The sequence below is a fragment of the Perca flavescens genome, chromosome 15 (assembly GCF_004354835.1).
Source record: "Perca flavescens isolate YP-PL-M2 chromosome 15, PFLA_1.0, whole genome shotgun sequence".
Classification (NCBI taxonomy): domain Eukaryota; kingdom Metazoa; phylum Chordata; class Actinopteri; order Perciformes; family Percidae; genus Perca; species Perca flavescens.
The window spans coordinates 12,283,322-12,298,437 of record NC_041345.1 but is presented as its reverse complement, the minus strand read 5'-3'; the positions used below and the strand labels follow the sequence as shown (position 1 = coordinate 12,298,437).

Sequence of the window (15,116 nt, the reverse complement as noted above, 5' to 3'; positions counted from 1 at the left end):
GTTTTATTTGCCAATAAATCACTGTTTTAAGTGAATGTCAGCAGTCTGTAGACGTTGAACTCTTTATCAGATGTTGTGACAGAACATCACAGAGCCCAGGACAAGCATGCATCTTGCACAACAGCTGGCTGAGCTGTGATGTACGCCCCTATATAGGGCAGGATTTGTGATACTGCTCTAAAAATGTCTCAGGGTTGATGAGGGGGATGCTAGTTTAAAAGAGAGGATGCAGACAGGCGGAAAAAGGTCGCTCCCATGTTGAAATAGGTACTGACACAGTGCGTAAATGGCACAAACGCCGGTAAAGGCACGTTTGCCACTAGCCGGCCTTGAATATGACAGTGTGTAGTCCAGGCTGCAGGATATGGGCGCACCGCTGGAGAGTCTCTGAAAATAGGTCACTACCCTGTTCGAACTCGTGCATTTTTTTTTAAACTGTAGCACCGCACTCAGACCAAAGTGGAAGCACATGACAACAGACCCAACATACAGGACTGACATGCAAGAAAGGGTCGCTCCTGGCTTACCTTAAAGGGAAAATGCCGTGGATATGGCCGAGATATCTCCGACTTATTGGCCCCCCTCTTCCCGGTGCAAACTTCGCACGCAAAGTCCTATGGCTCAAGCGGCGTCGGTGTCAAATGACTCCTCGTCAATTTGTCGCTTCTTTTTTTCAATAAACACGAAATATAGAGCTGATACGTCTTGAACAAAAATGTCTAGGTGTCTGGAGAGGCGGTCCGTTCCAAGACCATTGTCGGGATCTTTGTAAGCATGGGAAAAAAATCAAACATAAGCTCAAACGCAGCGTATGTGACAGCTGTTTGTTTAAATAAAGACTAATCTATGGAATGGCAGCCTTGTCTGTTGCCGTGGGATGATATATTCTGCATGTTATCATGCCACTGGAAACCCGTCAAAAAGTGTAAACACCCAAATCCGTAACCTTAACTGTTCCCGCTGTGGAAAAAAAAAATGAAGACCACTGGCTGTGTTGTGCATCAAAAACGCATAGATGATTTCTTCCTAAATTCAAAGCGCATCGCTTAATGGCAACGCTGGTCAAGTGGGGGTTTCCTTTGGGTGGTCGTGGTTCTCCTGACGGGGTGGGACTGGAGGGCAGTTCAGACCAGAGGGATGGCACGGAGTGGTGGGTAGGGTGGATAGGGCGGGTTGGCGGAGAGGTGTGGGGTAGAGGGGGAGGATCGTCTCCTTCTTCTTCTTCTTCGGTGCTTTTCCAGATGCCGGGGTGAAGCTGTTTGCTTTGTTTTCTCGCAGTTACCCCTCGGGTCTCTTCTGCTTTTCAATCCGTTTATTCTCTGAGGTACTCGAGGAGACGCTGAGTGTTGGTGGTAGTCTCCCCCAAGACCGTCTGAAGCGCACAGAGAGCCGCCCGGAGCCCAGCCAGCCCGTCAGGACCAGCCCAGAGTCTGCCAGCTCAGCGCATGCTTACTGCTCCGCCCATCCACCATGGGCAGTCCCCGGCTCCTCTCCAAACTCTCTCTCGGTCATCATGGCCATCTCTCCGCCTCATCTCCCCCACATCAACAGGCCTTCGTGAAGGGTAACACCCCTCTATTTCACTGTCTGTTGTTTTCTTCTCCAGAGTTTAGTAGACATCTGTGAAAACAGTAAAAACTGTGTTACGTAATTGATACCTTCTGACTCACAGCCAGTTCGTGTATGCTACCATAGCCTACTAATGTATATTTCCACCCCCATAAATCAACACAACACTTGCACCTTACAGTAAACATATACTGGAAGAGAGACGATTAAGGCAATACTGTTTGAGAAAAAACACAAAAAATCTAAATCTGAAAAATTAAACCTACAACATGTCTGTCTTTACTTGCAGCAGTTACAGTATTCATTATATTATAGCTGTGGCCTATTATGCTCACGTTTTCAGTGTACACGTTTAGAGTCTTAATCACACAGTAATGTGCATTATGATGTACCACATAATATGGTGAACTCAGAATGTTAAATTGTCGTTGTGATGTTCAGGAGTTTTGATTCAATTTCTGAGTATAGTCTGTTTGTTCAAAATACTGTATATTGTTGAACGTGTTCCCTCAAAAAACCTCTCTTATCTCATGTAGAAATTAAGAATAACCTCTAGAAATCTGGTGTGCAATGAAATACAATCCTGTTGAGCTTTCCTGTTGACAGTCCCTATTTGGCACATGTCATCATGATTTTAATGTTGTAATTTATATGCAGTGGTGGAAGAAGTACTCAGATCACTTCGCCCACTCTGTTAAATCAACAAAAGTATTAACATCAAAATGTACCTAAAGTACGGAAAGTAAAAGTACTCCTTATGCAGCAGCCCATTTCAGAATATATTATTAGGTTAATTATTGATGCATTTATGTGCTCATCACTTTCATGTTGCAGCTGGTAAAGGTGGAGTTTTGATTACTTTATATACTGCTGGGTAGCTTAATCTATAACAATACATCATAATCTATTAGTTGATCTATTGTTATAGTTGATATTCTGTATTAATAATCGTAATAGTAAATAATAGTAAAAAGTCACTAGTAGGCCTAACTAATGTTATCAGATAAATATAGTGGATTCAAAAGTACAATATTGGCTTCCAAAACGTAGTGGAGTAGAAATAGAAAGTGGCATAATTTGGTAATACTCAAGTAAAGTACAAGTACCTCAAAATTGTACTTATGTACTTGAATAAATGTAAATACTTAGTTACATTTCACCACTGCATGTATGATTGATGATTGATGCAGTGGCTACTGTAGCTGACTATTACAAAGGCATCCACCCATGTAAGTTCTTTTCTAAGTAAATTTCAAAAGCAACCATCACCACCACGTTTATACATTTCAAGGCAACTTGCATAGAAAGCTACCATGTGACTAACGTGGTGTTCCATACAGATTTCAGGTTTTGTCCGCCCTATGGCATCTAGTGTTTCAGTGATGCTGGGGTGCAAATCTGTGCACCAGAAGCCCTTTTGCCTTTTCACCATGCCACCACTAGAGGGTCTAAAGCAGCCTGGGAGAAGATTTAATTAGCCCAGAAGCCCTCAGAGATTTTATTAATTCCTAAGAATTGATTTACCAAGCCTTATATTTCCATTTTAAGGAAAGCCATAATTCTCCAAATATTTAATATTTCTAGAATAATAATCCATCCATTAATTTTCATGCTGTAAAACTCCAGATTTCTTAATGTAGGATACTCGAAAGCAATAAATCAGAACTCAGTTTCAAATAAAAATGTCAACAGCTGAGGTTTTTTATTTTTGTGTAGCCTATTTGTTTTGGAAGCAGTGGTGAATTCTATGGAAAATGACATGCAGTGACAGTGGCCCCCAATCATTCTGTTGGCTAGTTTAAGTTTCATGTCCATTAAGGGTTTTAAATATTTCAATTTTTCAATTTCAATTTCTTTATTTTTGAAAGGGGACAGTGAACATTAATCAACATTGAAACAATGTAAATGTTCCCGAGTTAGCTCAAAAGTGCTAATTTTCATCAGTAGTCCCCCAGCCAGATTTGAGTGCACTATTGATACATTTTGCAACTATTGCATGGAGCGCATTGTGGTGCCTGTTATGTACAACATGTTATATTGTGTCCTGGATTTTACTTTTCCTGCTTTTTTATAGGTTATATTGATATTACAACTTGTAATTAATGGACTAAACAATCATGTTCATAACATTTAAGTATAACAATTTATTTTGATTGGTTGAAATCTATTTAAGTTTTGAAAACTGTGCACACACACACACACATACACACACACACATATATATATATATATATATATATATATATATATATATATATATATATATATATATATATATATATATATCTTATCAGCAAAAATATATTTGTGAGTTTAATAATACTTTTTAAAATTCATTTTTAAACAGCTGCGTGAGAACCAGCGTTAAATAAATGATAATATAGCTACACACCTGAGCTACAACTTACAGCTGCACCAGCAAGGTAGACTAATTAATAAAACACCATCAGGTGCCTCCACAAGGATGCAGCTGGAGCTTTTCATGTTTCCGGGTGCAAAAACAAATCGTTTCTCCCATTTTGTCGCTGATGTCGCTGTGTGGGCGTCGCAGCTTTTATTAGATTGTGTATTAACCTACTGTAACTACATGTACTGTTACACCCAACATGGTGAACAACATACACGTTCGGCCGTGTTGTGTGTCAGCCTGGCCAGCAGCCTGTCCCCAAAAGCCCTCCCCGGTGCGCTGTTGCTGTGCAGCTCTGCCAAGTCGTCAGCTGATCCCTCTTGTTCGCTCATCGCAGCTGTTGGAGTATCCGCCCCTAGTAGTCCCGCTCTTTATTTACTTTATCAGTGTCAAGGTGCAATCTACATTTCGGTTATTGCTTTAGATGTTGTAAAATGAATCATAGCCTATAGGCCTATGCTGGTACCTGTTAACGTCCTTTCAGGAATGCTTTAAATGTGTGTAAAAGTAGTAGCCTAGGCCTATTAATTAAAGTGAAATAAGTCATATGAGGGAAAATTATTTTTGATATGATAATCACAGACTGGACGATTCTTGGATTGCTTTAACACTGTACCGCACATTTAATCACAAATTAGCTGCTAATGTTTCGCTGTAATTCATATTAAAGACATATACAATCCCTTTCACCCTTACGTGTGCATTTTCTTATCGGTGTATTTCTACGCTAAATAGTCCTTTGTTTACATGCAGTCCCCCGTCTCTGCGGAAGGAGGCTTTTGGTATTGCAGTGTGACTCCTACCAGCTGTTTCCCGCCTTGAAAGCTATCCGATCAGCTGCATACACACACACACACGCACGCACACACGGTCATGCAGAGAGAGAGAAAGCAGAGGGGAGGGAGAAAGAGAGAGAGAGAGAGAGAGTGAGAGGACGAGCGCCACACACAACGAGGGAACCCCATCAGCTGGAAGTCGAGTAACATTACAACTCTCAGCAGCCTGAAACTACTACACTACACAGACGAGGGATTCATATCTTTTCTGAGGATTTAACCCGCCTCGGATCACGGGATTTCTGCTCTCTAACGTCATTTTTTTTTTTTTTCTATTCTGCGGAGACTGTTTGCTGTTTTTTTTAGGAGTGTGGGGGGGGCAAACTGGCGAGAGGCGAGCATGGAGTATTTCATGGTACCAGCTCAGAAGGTGCCCTCCTTGCAACATTTCAGGAAAACGGAAAAAGAAGTGATTGGAGGTCTTTGCAGGTGTGTATACATGCGCTTCATCCAGCACGCTGCGTTTATTATTGTTATTATTTTAAGTCATCTGTTTGGAGTAGACAGCAATGAGGCAACATGCTTGATGTGATCTGTTATTGTGTACACGACCCACTCACGGGGGCTGCGGGCATTAATTATCACCAAACGTTAAGTAATTTGCATCTGAGCAAGTGGGGGCTGTCTCAGACCGCAGCATCCTAGCCGGGATGTTATTTCACGTATTTTGATGTATTTTGTGGCTAACAAACATAAACCACGTGGTTCTGTGCACACCACGCTGCTACTCCGCTCCAGAGCACCATGCTCTATTTATTCTCAAATTATACCCAGTAACCCCTAAAGGTGCTGTGATCTGCGTAAGAAAGGGAAAGGTTATACGAGCGAGCGTCATTCAGTGTGAAATGCTCTAGTTTTGTCGCACACATCGTGCGGGTTGCCGATTTGGCTCAGAGCGATCCGAAGTTATTGTGGGTAGTGCGGCCATGCTTGTGGCTTGTGCTAAAACTGATGAAGGGTCTGGCGTTTGTTTCCTGTTTGACGCCCTGTTTTCGTTTACTTCTATCGTGAAACTGTACAACTGCTGTCTAAATCGCCCCAATTCGACGTGACGATAGTTTCACTGGTGGTTCCGTGCGTCTTGTTCGCGCTATCGAGTCGCCTCCACTGCGTCTTTTCATCCCGCACCTTTGCCATGCTGCCTGCCGCATTGTTATAATGGCGGAGGACACGAAAAGTCTGCCAGGAGCAGAGAGCTGATGTCGGGCGTTGTTATGAGGAAGGGGGTTTAGGTGGCCTTATACCAATACATTTCCTTCGGTGTTACCGGTAAAGGGACATTTGGCGTTCGCGGGGACGCAGGAAAATTAAAAGTGGTGTTATTAATAAGGGGGTGTGTATGTCGCGGAAGGCCCTTCGATACGTCCGCAGCTCTGTTTGAAGAGGGAGGCGGAGGGATTTGCTGCTGTTGCTGCTGGCTGTTGGTAGTGACGCGGGCAGTATGGGAGATGTAGTCCTTTTTATTTATTTATTTATTTATTTATTTATTCCTCATTGTGAGTCTGCGTAGAATTGCTACTGAACGAGGGAAATCAATTTAACCCAGACTGATATAAATGCTAATTAGACATACATTGTTGGCGCCATGAGTACACTCACTGTGTACCTATATAACTCAATTATAAGTACTTGCATGTCTTACAATTTAAAAACATATATTACTGTATTTCCAGTTGTGTTACTATTATGACTAATACAGTCAAATTAAAATGCTGGCACTTTAGTTGCGGCCCCACAACTGATTATTTTCACTATTGATTAATATGTGTATATTTTGTTTGCTCTATAACATGTCAGAAAATAGTGGAAAAATGCATTTCACTGTTTCCTAGAGTCTAAGGTGATGTCTCAAGATATATTGCGTTGTTAGACCAACAGTCCAAAACCTAAGGAAATTTAATTAACTATGATTAAAGACAAGAAAAGCAGCACAGCCATCAAATGTCTGTGCATTGCAAGGCACTTAAACTCGTGTTTTAAGCTTTAATCCACTATAATTGGGACTCAGTCTGTTCCTCTGTTTTGGTTTGTGTAGTCTCGCATTGCCAGACCTTACTCCACATCGCTAGTGTTTATATGGTCAAGTCCAGGCCCAGTTGGTCACGTTTTGGCAGTGGATGTGTTTGCTGGATGCACCACTGCCGTGTTGGTACTTGTGTGTGGCACTGTGTGACACACACACACACACACACACACACACACACACACACACACACACACACACATTTTTCTCATCTGTGTCTGCACAATTGTTCCCAGTGTTTGCACTGAGGCAGCTGAGTCAGTACAGATAAGAGCTTGGCCAGAGAGGGTCCCAGAGATACTGAGCTCGATACAGAGGATGTTAGAGGAAGTTCGCTTTGAATTTCTTCTCAGCTGAATTACAGTATATGGCATATTGTGTCTTTTCACCAAAGCTTTAGGGTAGAACTATTAACAGGCTCAGTGCTGCTCTTATTACATCTCAACTGGAGTTATCAGCAATGATGCTACTTAAAGATGCCTTTTTACCAGTGGTGTAGTCTAATGTATTGTAGTGGTTATACTGTACTGTACTGTATATATCGGCCTATATATTTGGGCCAGAATCTGCCTTTGGGGAAGGGGGCCCATATCACAGTGGGGGGTCTGGGTGTCTGTCCCCAAGGAAGTTATGAGCATAAACAACTTCATTTTCTGCATTTGGAAACACTTTAATGCACCAATTAATGGTGGAAGTACCTTTTTATTTAGCTAAGGAAAAAGAACACCGATGACAATTCAAAATATCTCAAAAATATAAAGGAAAGTATGTTGTTGCGTGTCATTGGCCATTTTTAAGAGGGTATATGGAAATCCTGGAGCTTTCTTAGTGGGTGTACTGCGTATACCTGCGTATCACGTAGACTACACCACAGCTTTTTACCACGTGTGGTGCTTGTAAGGTGTCTTGTGAAATGTAAGTACTGCTTCAATGCCAGGAAATATTCTCACACCCTAAGACCTTTCAAAATCATAACTTTGGATTGCATAGCATACATCTTAATCAATGTGTCACTTTAACACCTGTTAAGAAATGACATAGGGTTAGAAGAGCAGCCCCGTTCTGTATCTGCTAAAGGACACTATGCAGGGATAATTGATAAGGGTAAAACTACATTTAACCCTAGATTGATGCCCCACTACATTTAACCCTGGATTGCAACATGTATGGTGCTATAGATTCTTAAACATTTTTATAATTTCCACACAGGAAAGCAATTATTGATGGACTCAAAAGACAAATGCACTCTAAAAATAGGAATGTATTGCGCATTTCTTGGTCCATTCTGCTGTTTGGTGCTGATGATGTGATGTTAAAGGATCAGTTCATCCAACACATAAAACTACAAACTTTATTACTTACTACAATTAGTGTTTAGCCATGCAGATAGTCACCTTACAATAGAGGTGAATAAAAAAACAACAGCAAGGTGTCTTTCAAATATATTCCACAGACCTCACAGTTTATTTTTCTCTCAGGTATAAAGTAGTTCCAATAAAATGTTGACAGTCAGTCTCTCAAAATCTCAGCATAGCCTCAACAGATGAGGTCACAACATTAGACTGGATTGGGATCACAGGGATACTCTATGTCCATATACTTAGCTTTGTTGGAAACAACAAATTAACGTCCATCCACTATCACAAGTGAGACTGGGAAAAGGCACATGGAGATCATTTGGGTTTCCAAAAAAGAATATCAAAAATTAAGCTTGTTGTTGCCATTAACCTAGATGGGTCCAATAGAAGTAGACTTACCTGATAATAGATGTTACTTAATTTACAGATACTTAACAAGTTAATATTTGGTACTTATAGGTGTATTATTGCTAATGTTGTGGTTTTGTGTTATTAAATGTTTGACTTGATTAACTTCACCATTTAAGGGTGATGTTGCTTAAAATGTATGTTTTATTTTTTATATCCAACTAACTGCTGTACTCCCTTTATCCTCCCCCCTAGTCTGGCCAACATTCCTCTGACCCCAGAAACAGCCCGGGACCAGGAAAGGCGAATTCGCAGAGAGATTGCTAACAGCAATGAGCGTCGGCGTATGCAGAGCATCAATTCTGGATTCCAGTCACTTAAAACACTCATCCCACACAGCGATGGAGAGAAGCTCAGTAAGGTGGGTCACAAGAGATGTTTGAATTAGGTGATGAGTTAGATGTACAGTAGCTGTAAGGGGCTGAACTCGCCTTCATAACAGACCTGTAACATTCTTCTTCTTCTTTCTCTTTTCCCCAGGCTGCCATCCTGCAACAGACAGCGGAGTACATTTTTACTTTGGAGCAGGAGAAGACGCGGCTATTGCAGCAGAACAGTCAGCTCAAACGAATCATACAAGTAAAGCATCACCGTGCCAAACCTGAAAAGGCTTTACCAGGATTCTCCGTCTGTCCGTATCATCTAAAGCGGATATCCAATTTCTGTTTGCTCTCCCTAGGAGTTAAGTGGTTCCTCCCCTAAGAGACGGCGTGCGGAGGAGAAAGATGAAGGGATTGGCTCACCAGACATTCTGGAGGAGGAGAAGACTGAGGACTTGAGGAGGGAGATGATTGAGTTAAGGCAGCAGCTGGAGAAAGAGCGCTCGGTCAGGATGTTGCTGGAAGATCAGGTAATAGGAACAATCACAACATGTAACACAATTTCAGACAATCTCGAAAGTATGTGTCTAGACAAATGCAGGGACTAACATAGTTATGAGTTGCTAACTCCCATTTTTATCCCCCGGCTCTGTGTGTCAGATGCGTTCCCTGGATGCCCAGTTGTACCCAGAGAAACTGAAGGTGTTCACCCAGCAGGTCCAGGAGCACCAGACTCCAACACAGAGCCTTGTCCGTCTGCAGCAGCACAAACAGCTGGAGAGGGACCTCACTCCAGCCCACAGCCCACAGGTTGGAAACATTTGCGTATGAGTCTGACTCACACATAAACAGTGGAATCCTTCTGTAAGTCTGATGTACAAAATCCATAGTACACATTTCATGGTCACAACACAAATGACCTTTTTAGAACAAAATTTGACATATGGTTGTTTCTAGACCTTAGGTTTTGTCATTGAATATATATCATTGGATCTTGTCTATGGAACAGCAGAACCAAATGTGATCAAAGATTTGTGGCTGCTGGAGTGTTTTAACAAACTTGATCCTGTCTCAATTCATGAGAATGGTGTTGAAGTAATTTCCTTCGTTGAAATTAGCGAAAAAATGATTTAGTTTGGTCCATTTTATTACTTCATTAATTCTGTGTGAGATTCTGTGAGAGGTTTTTAAACAATAATCTACACTAAGATTTTGAATTTGATACGCAGATTAACCATTTTCAGCAAAGCAGTATATTTTAAAAACCAGTGTTTATATTTGGCTCTTTACCCTAAATTTATTGGACGGCTGGCACTAAATTCCCCTCCTCCTTTCTGTGAGTAGCTGTAAAATGTATAGATTTCTTTGAGTCGATGCTGAAGCATTTAAAAACCCTTACACACACACACACTTGAACTAATCTCTGTGTTTTGTAAATGTCTCTTCCGTGTCCAGAGTTAGAGCTGTCAGCAGCTGAGACACATTTACAGTGTGTTAAATGAGCAGCTCGCACATCGTTCTGCTGTGCCTGTCTCCTGCCCTGACGGCCCCAGTGTCCTGTTTCTGCAGGCAAACCCTAACTGAACATGATGCCAAATCAATTGGCGTGTGCTGTCTGCCCATCCACTACTTGTGGCAGCTGGGCGCTGGTAGTGAAGGATGATTGATACCCTCTGCATGAGTCATCATGTGGCACTTTGTGACTCCCCGAGCAGATCTGAGCCATATGACCTCAAATCAATATCAATATGAATTGACATAATTACCCCAGTAACCAAAAATTACTGGAAATAAAATGAACTGTTACTCAAAATATATCTTTCTTTTTTTGCTACGATCATGGTTCCATGACAAGTAAAAGCTTAATCTTCTTTAATATCACATTTTAACTTTGCTGAATTATTGAAACAGATACTTGTAAATAAAGGAATTATATATGCATCAAATCTTCCCTCAAGAACAAGTCAACAGAAAGTCCACTTACTAACCTTGTCCAGAGCTTTTAACTGCATCTCATGGTTATGGGATGTTATAAGTTAGAGCATCACTAACCTCAGACTTTAAGATGTGGTCGAAAGTGCTGGTAAAAGCTAATAAGTGGACCTTGAGTTAAGATTTTTTTTTGTTTCAAACAGTTTCAAAGGTCAAGAATTAACTTGTGTCATTTGATATTGGGATATAAAATAATAGAAACACAAGCAGCGTTTAATAAACATTTAAATTGTGAGTTGTACAGTTGGCAGATTGGGTAGCCTGACAGATCTGGTTTATTTAAAGTTAAGGGGAGCTTGTTTTTGTACAATTCTGGGCTTGTGTGCTCCCTTTTTGTCAAGCTCAGGTTGATCTAAAGCACCAACTGTAAGTGGCACGCTCATGAGAAATCTGAGCACCTCTTACTTGCACCATTTCAGGAGAAAAAAAACAACTCCCCAATAAGTTTGGTTTCTAGAAGCAGCTCAAAACACAAAGTGAGACAAATCCCAAACATAAGGACAGAAGAAAATTTAGTTTGATGAGAGATTCTGGTGGTTAATATTCAATAAGCTGCCCATCTGTATTCCCAATTATGTGTAATAATGCCTGTGTATGTGCACTGTTTTAGCATGTTTGTATTCATTATGTATTTATTATATATTTTACATGTCATACTTATAGTAGTTTCTGCTGGTTTTTCATGATACCTGAGTGTACTCTTCATTTAACATTACTTTATGTGTGTGAGAGAGAGAGAGAGAGATAGAGAGATAGAGAGAGAGAAAGAGAAATAGAGAAATAACTGCTGCTCCTTTCTACCAGGTGTTGGCCCCGGCTACCCCGCCTGCACCTACACACCATGCCACAGTCATCGTCCCTGCGCCTTTCCAGCCTCCCCAGCCACATCATGTCACCGTGGTGACCATGGGCCCGACATCAGTTATCAATGCAGTGTCCACATCTCGACACAACCTGGACACCATTGTTCAAGTAAGACGGGAGACAGAAGCAGACTTGTGAACCATTGTTGGAAAGGTTTTCAGATTTGAACACCAGAGGGTGCTGTCGACACTGACACCACTTATCCTCTTTCTCCAGGCAATCCAGCACATCGAGGGCACCCAGGGAAAGGGATGTGTCGGCGAGGAAGAGCAGCGGAGGGCGGTCATCGTCACTTCAGGGCGTGTCCCCTCCGACGCTGCGGGCTCAGACACGGCCTCAAACAGCGACGGGCCCGACGACTGTTCACTGCCCTGAGTTCATCCTCGAAGTCTTGCACGCCGTACACTTACATGCGCGCACACACTTACACACAAAAGGCCCAATCAGACCAGGGCTACAGGAGGCTTCAAACCCACAGCACTCTTGTTTAGTGGACATTAATAGGGCTGATAGACAGATTGAAGCACTCGTTTTTTTGTTTCTTTTCAGTACACTCTTCTTCTGTTGTACTTTGATAGGCAGCCCAAATAGGTTTACACTTAGACACTCATACAAGCAATCTCTCTTGCGTCTTTTTCTCTGCTTATCTTTAGCCCCCTGCTCTCCACACACACAAACTCTTGTCTGTTCATTAGTTTATAGAGAGGTTGTTAGAGTGGCTACTTCACCGACTGATCCATAAATGCTCCGTCAGAATATCTGCTAAACATCACCATTATCACCAGGACTGTTCTCTTTTATTCGGCCCTGAAGCAATGGGACTGATCCACGAAACAGGAGTCAAAGAAGCCAGCAGTGTGGCGTCATCACCACCCAACAGCAGTGCATTTTTGTTTTAAGATGAACATCCTCCTCCTCTGAAGCTGTTTGGAGAGACACTGTAAGCTAACTAGGCTGTCTCAAAGTTCCACCTTTTTAGGCTTTTGGATGAATGAATATGTTGTTTTAATCTTGTGAAGTCTACTTTTTCATGTTTTGTTTCTCTAAGGCTCCCTCAGCCAGCAAGTTAAGTGATTGTACTGGAAACAATACACCACACAAAAGAGCACCACGAGAGGAATTTAAAAGCAGTTTTCATGGCTGACTGGTGCTCACAGGAAATGAAGCAAAGCTCAGGAGGAGAGAGTGTGCTTACTGGTTCTCAGCTCTATTCTTTTTGTTTTGTTTGTTGCCATTTTTACTGGGCTGGGTTCCCAGTAAGTTCACATATGTATTGGCATGTTCTTCTTTTTACTCATGGCCTGACAAAATAATATCAGTGCTTTGACATTTCTTGACATGCTCCCCTCTTGAATTTAAAAGCACCTGGCTTGTTAAATAAGATAATCTGAGGGCACTCTTGAGTGATTTCCACTTCTGTGTGTGTGTGTGTGTGTGTGTGTGTGTGTGTGTGTGTGTGTGTGTGTGTGTGTGTGTGTGTGTGTGTGTGTGTGTGTGTGTGTCCCATTTAGCATTTTGAATCAGCAGGGCTCAACGGAGTCCCAGACTCTGGCAGTCTGCAACAACACCACTTTTACCTTGAAATAAAGGCACGTGTGTATGTGAACACAACACTCACACATACAAATATGGCTGACATACAATCACTTGTTAGCTCAAATTTAGGGCTTGTTTATTTAGCCCTTAACATTGTTGTTTCTTGTCCAAATGTTGAGACATCTATCAAAGCAGATAATACTTTAAATATGAGGAACATGCCCGGTAAAATTGTTTGAATGTGCCATAGAGGTGACTGGGTTGACCACACATGCTCTATGCATTTACTTGCATAGATTATTTGTCCTCTTGCGTGCTCTTTGTCTAGCGTACCATGCGATTTACACGTCTCTGCTCTGATCATATGTTTTGCCTGGAACTGTTGGTTGACAGACATTAAGACATGTAGCAGAGAGAGGCAGCAGCTTGCCTTACTAATAGCCCGTGGGTGCAGGGAGGCACTGTGAAGCCAACCTTAACAGAGCCCCCGGGGTCTGAGAAACGTACCTTAACACTTAATCTGCGCCGTTTGGTGGCCACTGGAATCCCTCCGGTTTTCCCCTCAGCTTTCCAAACTGGCTTGTCAACACCCAGGGTGTGTTAGAATATATACTCGCAGTTATTATGTCTATTTCACATATGCTTTGTTTGATTATGTTTGCCACAAACATGGAACAGGTTGCTGGTATACCAATTACATTCAAGCACTCCTGATATTTGTTATTCCTAAGTATTGAAAATGTATTTGCAACCATTGGCCCCTTCGTGTGCATGAAAGCCAGATGTGTGGGGTAAAAATTTCCACATTGAAATGTTGACATTCCATAAAATGTTACAGATTTTCCTATCTGGTTACTTTTCAAAAGTGAAACCTGGTCTATTTAGAGACTACAGTTACATTTAGTGCTTTTGACACATCACTGCTATTTTAGAATTGCGTTAAATGACAAACTCATTAGAATCCCCTGGATTAATGCATAGATGGAGCTTTGAACTGCTGGACAGATAATGCGTTCAATTGAACGCACCACATCTATCATGATTATGTCATGGAATTGCCCTTTAAAGAAATATTGATGTCAGCTGCACTGAAAATGAGTGACGCATCTGTCAAATTAAATCATGGGACCTTTTCCTAGTACTTATCACTTTAGGCAGGGGATTCCTGGATATGGAAAACGTGTTTTGAAAGCTCTGCTTTTTACTCTTGAGTATCTGCATTTGATAGTTTTCTGCTGAAACCCAGAGCTGTTCTATTTCCATCTGTGTTTTACACTCTGTTCTGTGTGTTACGAAACGTTACATTGACATATCAGCTTGTCAGATGAGTGGGTTGAGCCTGGGGATCATTACATGGGGTCAAAATTACAAAGCACTTACTGTACTATACTGGAGTCTGCCTCTTTCTTTTGTATAAAGGGGCATCTCCTCAGCTGAAGCTCTTTAGGATATGATTAAAAGCCGCACAGCTGTGTATCCCCCTTTTCCTCCATGTCCAGACCTCCTACATCTTGTCCTGTTTGCCCCTCTCATCTTTTTTGTTGTTTTTTGCAAAATCCTTTATGCCATCTTTGTTTATCTATTGTCATTATTTCGTGTCCCTTTACATTTCGCAGCTCCCTCCTCTCCCTCTCCTTTTGTCTGTTCTCTGAAATCTTTTTTTTGTTAACCTTTCGGTGCATATGGTCGTCAAGAAGCTATTTTTTGTCTTTGTTTTGTTTTTAAGAGAAATGTTTTGGGGATAAAGAGGCTTGTGCCTTTGTAAAGACAGAATAATAAAGTTTGTACTTTGTTTTTTACGCA

The 15,116-nt window shown here is 41.5% G+C and overlaps 2 protein-coding genes across 3 annotated transcripts in view; one reads left to right on the top strand and one right to left on the bottom strand.

The window, feature by feature from the left end:
* The window catches only part of glis2b (GLIS family zinc finger 2b), a 27,577-nt gene extending 25,993 nt beyond the window's left edge, over positions 1-1,584 (bottom strand). The window contains exon 1 of the mRNA XM_028598757.1: positions 528-1,584. The gene's annotated coding sequence lies outside the window, so the exon portion shown is untranslated. The remainder of the gene's footprint in view (positions 1-527) is intronic.
* Positions 1,237-15,116, top strand: tfap4 (transcription factor AP-4 (activating enhancer binding protein 4)). 2 transcript variants are annotated; one of them, XM_028598761.1, is made up of 7 exons: positions 1,237-1,564; positions 8,797-8,962; positions 9,082-9,180; positions 9,281-9,451; positions 9,582-9,731; positions 11,718-11,885; positions 11,994-15,116. In XM_028598761.1, the coding sequence occupies exons 1-7, from the start codon at positions 1,446-1,448 to the stop codon at positions 12,150-12,152; spliced, it is 1,032 nt and encodes a 343-aa protein (XP_028454562.1). In that variant the 5' UTR covers positions 1,237-1,445; the 3' UTR covers positions 12,153-15,116. The 2 variants fall into 2 exon arrangements, with proteins under 2 accessions (XP_028454562.1, XP_028454563.1); XM_028598762.1 differs by lacking the exon at positions 1,237-1,564 and adding an exon at positions 4,774-5,241.